This window comes from Centrocercus urophasianus, unplaced genomic scaffold (assembly GCF_019232065.1).
Source record: "Centrocercus urophasianus isolate 14NV4802_14NV808 unplaced genomic scaffold, USGS_Curo_1.0 seq_18, whole genome shotgun sequence".
Taxonomy (NCBI): Eukaryota; Metazoa; Chordata; class Aves; order Galliformes; family Phasianidae; genus Centrocercus; species Centrocercus urophasianus.
Genome location: NW_024884733.1, coordinates 23,417,045 through 23,427,632, shown reverse-complemented (window position 1 = coordinate 23,427,632; position 10,588 = coordinate 23,417,045). Strand labels below are relative to the sequence as shown.

Genomic DNA, 10,588 nt, shown 5'->3' with positions numbered 1-10,588 from the left:
CCCCCCCAAATATCACCACTTACAGTGTGAAAAAGATGGTAATGACTTAAAAAGCCACTGTAGGATGGATATATAGCAGTAGCAGCTGCCCACTTGTGTTAAACCTTTTCAGAGAAGCCTGTTCCCTAGGAACTTCTCTCTTGCTTTTGAAAGTATTCTTAGTGGTGATTTAAATATATGGAGGTGGTAAATGGAAAGCCCCAAACTCAAAGGATGTTTTGTTTGCAGAGAAGTTGGACTGTACTTTTAAAGGCTCTTAATTCAGCATCTTTCTGTAGCATAAATATTGAAAAAGATGGGGAAATCGTTGAGGCTGGCTGTTTAAGCAATGCCATTGCATTACTTGCTCAGTCCTGAACAGCGTTACCAGTGGCAAAAAGAAAATGGGCAGCAGGAAGGCTACAGCATAGTGCACCCAGTGTCAAATAAGGAAACATCAGTTATGTTTGGGGAGTGAAGGAGAAGAAAGTATGAGAGTTCTGAAAAATGTTAGTTGTTATAAAAATGCTTCTTTGTAAGGGGGCTGAGTTAAAGAATGTCTTTACCTGGTTCTGCTGAACTAGTAGCACAATATAGTTTTTGTTGTGTGCAGAATATGTTGGTTTGTCTAGTGGTTGAACCATGGAATTCAGATTATTCACAGACCAAGGATTTTTGAAGCATCAAATCTGTCTTAAATGTGTCACCTTCCTGCAGAATGAAAGAAGCAATATAAATTTTCATTTTTAAGATGCTAAGTTAAATAAAGCAAGTAGAATTGTTAATGAGATGTTTATTTGTTTTTAGATCCCTTTGGTGGTGATCCCTTCAAAGGCTCAGATCCTTTTGCAGCTGACTGTTTTTTCAAACAGTCCTCCACTGATCCTTTTGTGACTGCAGGCACTGATCCATTTAGTGCAGCAAGCAACAATAATAACAGCACAGTAAGCTGATAACATATTTTTTACTACTATATATAATTTGGACAAAACTATCTGGTGCATTTGGACCTACCTTAAAATGTGGATATTCAGAAATATGTGGCTCTCTTGTCTCTTTCTGTTGCATTCTAGAAATAGTCACACAGAAAATGGAAATAAAAACATTTTAAAAATATTTCAGTGTGCAGCTCCACAAGTCAGAATGTTTTGGGACTGAGTTAAGCTCTATTAATAGCTGGTAGAACTTAATCTTTGTTTTCTTTCAAGTTCATTAATCTCCTCAGGTTCTGTTGAGACTTCACTTTTTTCCCTCTGAAGCTTATAGGATCAATAAGTATGTTTTATCTTATTTGAAGTCTGCTGTGATAGCAAGTTCTTCTAAAAACCCAAGCTGTTATACAGATGTGGTGTTTGTTTTTCATCATCTTTTTAAATTTGTCACTGGAACCCAGTCATGATGTGGAAATTGTTACTGAATGGCATATTCTTTCAAATATACTTAGGCCTAACTTCTAGCTGTCCATATTATAACTGAGCAGTTACTGATTAATCACCAGCCTACAATAAGGTAGAGCTGCACACTAAGTCTTGTAGGATGTAACTCTAATGAAAACAAAGTAATATTGAGGGCTGATAGACACTTATTCTGAGAAGCTAAAATTATGTCTTAAGTTTGTCGTTGTCTTTTTGCAGTATCCTCTTTCAGTGGTGCTAATCATACCTCAGTTCTAGTTTTGTGTGCGTGTATAAAATCTGCATTTATGTATTAAAAATACAAGTGGACTATTAATGCATGTAGGAAGCAAGTTAAGTGGCTGTGGAGTGTGCCAGAGGTGAACCTGCAAAAATGAGATAGTGAGGAATTACTCTGCTAACAGGGGTGTTCTTTTCCTTCTGTATGATATGCGTGTTACACAGATGTTGAGGTCATATTACCAGACCTCCAGCCTTAAAAACTGGTTTTCTACAATCTTCAGTACTTACTCTGCACACCATCCTTCTTCAAATAACAATATTCTAATACTTCATGGACTGACAATAGGAGAAGTGAAGGCATGGGATGCACAGTCTGTAGCAGCTGATCCTTGTGTGCATTTCTAAAGTTATGCATTTGTCAGAAATGCTTTGCTGCACCTTTGCTGTTGGTGTAGCAATATCTTCACAAAGAATGTCCTTTTTTTTTTTTTTTTTTTTTTTTTTTAAACTTTGCCTGGTGTAAAGATGCTGGACCAACCTTATCTTAAACCTTCTAAACTTAAATTGTGATTGTATTCTTAGAATGTGAATTAATCAAGCTGAAAAACAAATTTCCTACTAAAGTAATTCTTTTATTTTAGACAGAGATTCTGAAGAAAAATGATCCTTTTGCCCCTGGTGGAACAACTGTTACTACATCAGATGATTTAGGTAAAAGGAGATTGAGCACATGGAATTTACTTTCTTTTTCTTGTTTTTGTTCCTAGTCTTGACTGAATTTGTAATGGGGGCATTTTAAGGACTTTTCCAAATTAACATTTAACATAAGGAACAAGTTTGTGGAGAGTGTTTTTATTTAAAATAAGCAAAGAACTCGTCATCCTCAGCCTGTATCACCAAAGACTGATTTTGCAAAAATGTTCCTCTTCACCTAAAACTGCCCAAATACCCTGATCTAAGTGTTTGGGCTAGTTGAGTGGTTTCTACTACTTCCCATTAGGGTTGCTTTTAGGAGATTTCATGTTGCTTTCAAAGTAAAATACAAGGTAGTTATGTACTATGTAAGAGAATCTAAGATAAAATAACTGTTTGATCAAGGTTTCTGTTTGTATTGCTGTGTCCTTCTCTTATCTGAGGGTAGAGATGTTTTTGGGAGGAGTCTAATCCACTCTATTGCCAAGTTGCACCAGGAGGCATTCATCCTAGGCGTGAATCTTTGTGATATTGTACAGTAAGCAGTAAAAAAAAAAAACAAAAAACAAAACCCAAAACACTGTTTTTGGAGGCAGAAGAGATAATTGATATTATTGGATTATTGGTAAATGTAGTATGCTGTTCTGTTGTAAAGTAAGAAGAGTTCTTACATGCTTTGTGGCATGCAAGAGTTGAAGAACACTGTTGTTATTACAGGTTGAGTTCATACAGGGTTTGAAGACACTGTATTCCAGATGTGAGCTTACTGTTGGAAGTGAGCTCATTTGTGTTCATAGTCATTTGTGGCTGTACACAAAATACATAAAAAATACCTGTCTGCACACAGATACATCAACAGAACCTTTTCAGGAGAATTATTACTGTTAATCAATTGTTAATATTTAGTTTTTTTTGTAAAAACTCAAATAGCAAAAGTGCCCACCTAATTATGTATTTCACATGGAAGTAGTCTTCAGTAAGCTTCAGTATATGTAACAGCTGCTTTTTTTGTTGCAGGATCTTTCAGTGTTTCATATTTCATTTCTGTTTGCTTAATTTTTGTGTACTTAGCTACAGACCCCTTTGCCTCTCTGTTCGGAAATGAATCCTTTGGAAGTGGCTTTGCTGACTTCAGCACACTGTCAAAGGTAATGTGAAATTAGTATCACTCAGAAAATGCATGAAACTCTGCAGTGACTTACTGTATTGTTATTTCTTATGGTTTTTTTATTGTTAGTTTTGCCAATAATTAAAATTTACAATGGTTAACTTTCTTGACAGAGGCTTTTTACAGTAAATTGTCTTGCAATTCCATTGTGAAAAACACAAAGCTTTGTGTTTTCTCTGTTTTTCAAATGGCTTTGAATGTATATAGCTGCACTCAACTTCTCACTGCTGTACACACTGACTGTTCCTGATTTTTTTCCTGTAATTTTCATCAATGTTTGCTTCTATTCTTCCTGGATTATGAGTTTAAAAACGAACTTTCATTTCTAAAGATGGAGAGTTTTGGTGACATTGCACTGAAAGCGTGTATGTTGCTGTTTTCTTTCTTTCTCAAAGGCCAACAATGAGGATCCCTTTGGCTCTTCCACATCAGGCTCCATCAAAAATGTGGTCATAACTAAAAACTCATTTGAAGAGCCACCAGCCAAAAATGAGGATGTCCCTCCTGCCCTGCCCCCTAAAACTGGAACTCCCACAAGGCCCTGTCCACCACCTCCTGGTAAGAGCTGATGTGAGATGCTGATCAGCTTATTTAACATTGGTGGTAGGGCAGTAATTACAAGGGGATGGTGAAGTATACTGGACTAACAGCGAGTGAGTGAGAAGATGTAAAACAAGTCTGTTCCTGATGTGGTTTTTTTTTTGCCTCAGTGTTAAATTTTGCTTGACATTTGTGGCAGCATAGCTTGCTGTTTTTTCTGAGTTTTGTTTTTTGTTTCTTTTTTAAAAATGAGACAATATAGAGTTAATATGGGTATCTGCAAGAACACAAATGGCTACAAATTAAACAGTTGCTGTTGAAATAGGCTGTGAGTATTGTTTGAGGTGAGAAGCCATTGTGTTCTACCTATTGCAAAACTGCCAGTTTTAATGCTGCCTTTAAATAAATATTAAAACAACTCAGTGTGTATGTGGCTGGAGTAAAATAAATTAAGCTAGAGTTAAGGTGACAGCCTCAGATGTTCAGATTAAATTTTTCCAGGTTGCCTTGCCAGAGGTCTGTAGTGTGAACCTAGCCAATGCAATAGCAATAAACACAGGTTTCCTGTGCTGTTCTCTGTTCAGCCATAGCTGAATCCTCTGGTTTGCTCCATGAATACACATCAATCTTCTCCAGAAAATATTATGATTGTCATCAAAGTTAACCAAACCTTCTTCTGGTTGCATGAAGTCCATGTTACAACAGAATCTGTACTTTCAATCTTTTTTGTTTTCCATAGATTGGAAAATACATTACATTACTCGTATTCATGTAACTTTTCATCCTTCGTTTCATTCTCTTTAAAAACTTCTACTGCATCACTTTCACTACTACACTCTATGGTTGAATTTTAAAGTGTTGGGAAAACTATAGCATGAAACTTGAGTAAGTATTCATCTTTTCCCCTCGAAAGAGGACAACACAGAAAAAGTAATACTAAAAGTTTAAACTCAAGTGCTTAATTGTAATGCTGAAGTGAGGAGATCTATTTCATGCCTTGCAAGTAGCCTGTTTCATTGCAAATAACATAACATAAAAGCAGTTGACGTGACAAGTGGTGTTAATTTGAATGTTTGATAGTGTTTCCTTCTATGGAGGCCCTTAAAGGAGTGTGTGTGGGATTTTGGATTCATTATTTAGGAGTGGCTACAAGGTGGTGAACAAATTCATTTTTAGAATGCAAGCACCTAGTGGCAGAAAAACAGTACTGCTATTAATGGATGGCTAGAAAAAAAGTACCCTCTTCCTGTGGTTATCATGATAACCATTCCCAATAAATTCTTTGCCCATCATGAATCACAAATTGAGATATTGAAGTGTATTTGTACTTAATGACTCTCTTGGTCTCATTCAAAACAAAGGAATGCTTTTTTGAGGAAGTGCCTGTCCTTTTAAAACTTCCTGATAATGGAAAGTGCGTGGAAGGGCTACTTGCTTGCTTCTGATATCCATTGCCTTCCCAGGCACTGATGAGTGCTACCATTTCATGATTTTTGGGTGGGTTTGGCATATACTTCATATTCTTACAATTATTAGTCCTTCCTCTGTAAAAGGATTCTTTTTCTAGATGTCATTTGAAGCTGCTTCTCCCACAGTATTCAGGAAAATAAAAACCATGCCTTGTTTGCCAGTGATAGAACATGATCAGTGAGGGAAGACTATCATGGGAAGGTTATCTGAGAATTGTCTAAATAAATCATGTATTCCCCAGGGGAGCATTCCTAGAAGCCTCGAAGTCATTGCTGAATTAGAATCTCTTTTGGTCTGTGAAGAACAGAAGCATACGACCACTGCAGTGGTCAAACCACTTACTGAATTTGCTGGGTGAATTCAAGAAACTGCAATGAAACCTTTTCTGTAAATAATAACATATGGAGAGAATGGTGGGATGAAATTTAGCTCAACTGTTCTTGGGAGGATTTGGATTAATGTCCTCAGAGGTGCTGAGAGCTGACTGGGGTTAAGCTGAAAAATAAGCTGAAAAAAGAACAGGTGTGGGCTCACGTCTGCTTCTATTTCATCTGCAGCTACTTAGGCAAGGATGAACAAAATAGTTAAGCCTGTTTGTTACAGTGTTTGTTATATGGCTTGACTGTCTTCGTTTTTCTGAGAAATGGTGTGTGTTAGCACAGAATCACAGCGAGAGGATGCTTTTCCTTGCTGTTTTAGAAGACTTGCATTTCTGTTCTCTAAATCAAATTCTGTTACTTTGATCCAGACAAATAATAATTCCAGTAAGGCTTTTCTCATCATGGATAATTGATAAGCAGAAGAAATTACTGTGTTGATAGAATAGGGACTAAAGACTTAGGAATTCTCTTCCCGAAATATTGCTACATCAGGACATAATTGTGCTCTTGAATCATTAACATACATGTGTTCCTTTTCATCTGATTACACTTTAAGAAATATTGGGCCATGCCCTCATTTTTTAAACTGGCAACCCTTCCTCTGAAGTCATGATAACTCCACTAATTTATCAAGAGGAGGTTGCATTCCAAATAGCTTTTGAATTTGTTTTTCTTTTTTATTAATACTATTTTTGGCGTGTTATTACCTGCTATCTTAAATTCATTTTAAATTCATTTTAATCTAAGGGAAAAGACCTATCAATCAAATAGACTCTTCAGATTCCTTTAAACCGAGCGATCCATTTCAGCCTTTTCCCACCCCAGAAATTCCCAAAGAACAAGAAGCAGATCTATTCTGTGATCCATTTGCTCCCACCAGCATCGGTAAAGAGGCTGACCCCAACAATTTTGCAAACTTCAGTACTGTGAGTAAACACTTTTTACATTTGTTTCAGTATACTGTCAGCTTTGAATCGTTCACACTGACATCTTCAGTCTAATTTAAAATATTAACACGTCTCCCTTTTGTACGTGGGATCTCCCTTCCACTAAACAATAGTTACATTTAGTTTACAGCTGAGGCTGCCCTAAAATAGAACAATGCAATAAATGATGAAGTTAATGTTTATGTTGCATTGCTTTTGTGAGTTTGTAACACTTTTTTCATGGAGGCCTCCTTTTAGAAGTAGGACATTTCATACATTTGTTCTAGGTATTATTCATTTTATCAAAGCACACAGCAGATGTGAAATGTCTATAGGTATAATAGGCTTAATTATCTAATTAAAAACACAACAAAAGACATGATTTTAATCTTCCTGTCACTGAACTGTTTAGTTATAATAGTGAAATATATGACTGAAATAGTGATGAACAGCTTCATAATAGTGTATGTTAATGAAATGTAATGTGGTGAGTTTGGAATGGCTAGTAAATTCTAGATTTATGTATGATGCAGTGAAAAGTAGTGTCTCTTTGTAACCAGAATCCATTTCATAGAAGTCGTGGTGTCCAAGCAGTAGAAGCAAATCTAAAGGTTTGTGCATGCCTATATATGTAATTTTTATTTTATTTTCTTTTTGAGCTTTTGCAAAGAGGAATTTTGGAAGGCATCATTTCACTTTCCATCTTGATATCTGTGAAATGCAATTTGCATTCACAGTAACGTGATCATACTGCTTTTTTTCTTCTTTTTCTGGTGGGGGGTAATAAACCATTTGCTTGATTGAAGCAAATGGAGGGTTGACAGTTTTTCAGAACTGACTTGTGCTGGCTGATGTGTCTTTTTAGCATGACAGTAATTGCTTTTACTGGTTAGATGGTCTGAGAAGCTAGTTTGGAGGACAGAATGTGAAATGTGGAGGAGGAAGCAAAAGTTAATTATTTTTATAAAGGAAAAAGCATTCCTTTCTAGCTGTTACTACTGAAAGAGTAACAAGTGAACTATGGAGAAAACACAATCTTTTCTACTCTTAAATACTAGCTCAAAGCAGGAACTAACTGGAGTACGTTGTGGTAACCCTGTAAGACTTACCACCGGGACGTTCATGAACACAAGGGCTTCAACTACCTCTTAGCATTTCTGCATGCTGAGTAGAAACAAATTCTGGTATTATCTTTTGTATTGAAAATAATACCATGTTTTCTCACGTAGTCATTGTATCACAGCAGTTCAGTTCATATTCTGTTCATATCAAAGTACACTGAAAGGATCTGTTCTTTTTCTTCCCCACTTCTCCACTTATCACACTTATCTTTCTCTGTATTATCATAGGCTTCTAACTGTTACCTCAATATTCTGCTGCTTTTTACCCAAGTGTGTTTCATCTGCACAATTAAAGTCATTCTACAGCTAATTTTCATAGTCACTGTCATCTGGAAAAGGCATCTCAAATGAAAGTACAATTAATTAGGACGTCCTGTCATGCTGGATATGTGTGTACTTGCTGTATGTTCTCACCATTCATTCAGAATTTTTATAGACTGGTTTGTTATTCAAAAATAGTTCAATTTTAAAGTATAGCACTTGCTGCTCCTGCAACCTTTTATCAAAACTTAATACTGAATTTGAAATACAGTGTATTAAATGAAAAACAGAGCAATAGGGTGGCTTTAGTGCAGTTCTTAACAGTTAAACCTTGAACTAAGCTAATAGTAATAGTTTACTGACAATAGAAAGCAAGTAATATTCAAAAACTGTAGTATGTCAAATGTTTTACTGACACTCACTTAAACCAAGAACAGGATTAGTTATTGCATTATTAATCTGATTATTTTGTCTTTTAAAAATGCAGTATTCTACTGAGGAAGACATGATTGAATGGGCTAAGAGGGAAAGCGAGAGAGAAGAGAAAGAAAGATTGGCAAGACTAAAACAGCAAGAGCAAGAAGACTTGGAACTGGCTATTGCACTCAGTAAATCTGAAATATCAGAAGCATGAAGTTTAGAATAAGATGTTGTCATATGTCAACTGTTTTGTCCCTTTTCCTGAATACCTAACCTATTTAAATGTTAATCAGAAGATTACATATATACACAAAAATTAAGAAAGGATTTAAACTTTTGAAAGTGGTGTGTTCCTGCTAAATTCAGTCCTTTTGGTTATTTTTATTGTTTGAATAACTTAATTCTAGCATTCAGTTTCTCTCAAGTTTTCAGGAAAATAAGGAACATTTCCCAGATGTAAGCAAATCAGTTTGAAAATGCAGAAAATGAGACGTTAGTTTGACTGTAATCCGTCAGCAGTTGGTAATTGAACACAAAGTGAACACAGCAATTATTCTGCCATGGCTGATTGTCTCCCATCAAGCAGTTAGTCATTTGAAATCTCTTCTAGAAAGATTTTAGTAATGCCAGAGTTGTGGAGTGCTTTATTTTATATGGATGCATATTGATTTTTTTTTTTTTTTTTTTTTTTTTTTTTTCCTCTTCATTGAAGATTCTGTTACAGTCTTCATGGAATCCAAGTCAAAAAGAGTGTGTCTTACAGAAACCTTTAATGCTTTTCTTGCATGGTCGTAGGTTTTAAGACCAGTTACTTTGTTTTATAAAGCAATTAAATGGAAGATTTGTGTGCATTTGCTGTTGGCCAAGATGACTGTCAGATAACAAGGCCCCGCTGCTCTTTGAGCCAGTTTTGCTTGTGAAATATGCAGATAAGTAATTGGCAAGATTGCTTGCCCGTTCACTGGCAAGATAGTAAGTTGAAAATGAAATGAGATCGAGAATAGAAAGAAAACGTCTGATTATTTTTTTCATTATTTTTTTAAAGGTTGCTTTTTTCCTGTATGTGTAATTTATTGAATGCCAACAGATAGTTGCACCTTAAACTGATTTATTTTTTTTTTAATGGTCACTGAGTGGGATTGATATGATTTTAATGAAAATAACTTAATGAAAGTAACTTATTGTTCACTTTGAAAGAACTCCATTCTGGAGAATTGGTTTAATTAAAATAATTCCAAAAATAATCTTTTGCCCTATCTAAGAAAAATGGATGGCAGCAGCATAAGCATCAAGAGATTTGTATTTCTTTCTTGCACTTTTAACTTGTGGTGTTTCTGTTGAGGAAATGGAAAAGTTTCAACACACAGCACTGGGAGGAGGAGTTGGACTCAGCCATGCTTCAATACACTTAACCTCTTCCTGTTATCTGCCAATGCTGCTGTTGAAAGAGTTTGATAGTTTTCAGTTTATCAGGAAAATGGGGAACCGGACTGCGATGTTTTTTCTTTTGCACTGGGAAATGAGCATTTGAACACCTGCTCAAAAAAGGTAACTCAAATTTTTGCAAGGATTAAATAGTTAAAACTTATCTATACATCTCTGTAATGAGTGTACACTAATCTTGCAAATCATGCTTAACTGGATTACATAGTTTCTTATCTTTTGTTAAAAAATGTATACTCAGTGGACCAACACAATATTATTATGTATATATTATATATATATTCTTGCTTTCCTTTATGGAATTTAAAAGTTTTGAGTCATTTGATGTTACATTTCATGTTACTGACTCTGACTATAGTACTTTTACTCAGACTACCAACAAACCACTGCTGTGAGCTAAATGGCATTACTTATGAAGTTTTAACTTTTTTTAAAAAAAGAAACTTGTTCAGGTGGGATTAGCCTCTATTTATAGACTTCCCTTTTGTTTAAAAATTCTAACAATAGCCTGTAATTATGAAGAAATAAAGTTTAAGTACAGAAGTGTGAA

At 35.4% G+C, this 10,588-nt stretch overlaps 1 protein-coding gene across 4 annotated transcripts in view; it reads left to right on the top strand.

The window, feature by feature from the left end:
• EPS15 (epidermal growth factor receptor pathway substrate 15) overlaps window positions 1–10,588 on the top strand; it is a 42,421-nt gene extending 31,833 nt beyond the window's left edge. For 2 of the 4 annotated variants that reach the window (XM_042819221.1, XM_042819220.1), the window contains 6 exons: window positions 787–923; window positions 2,258–2,327; window positions 3,381–3,457; window positions 3,873–4,035; window positions 6,615–6,793; window positions 8,663–10,588. In XM_042819221.1, the coding sequence (XP_042675155.1) occupies window positions 787–923; window positions 2,258–2,327; window positions 3,381–3,457; window positions 3,873–4,035; window positions 6,615–6,793; window positions 8,663–8,809 (773 nt within the window). In that variant the 3' untranslated portion in view covers window positions 8,810–10,588. The remainder of the gene's footprint in view (window positions 1–786; window positions 924–2,257; window positions 2,328–3,380; window positions 3,458–3,872; window positions 4,036–6,614; window positions 6,794–8,662) is intronic. The other 2 variants (XM_042819222.1, XM_042819223.1) reach the window with 2 other exon arrangements.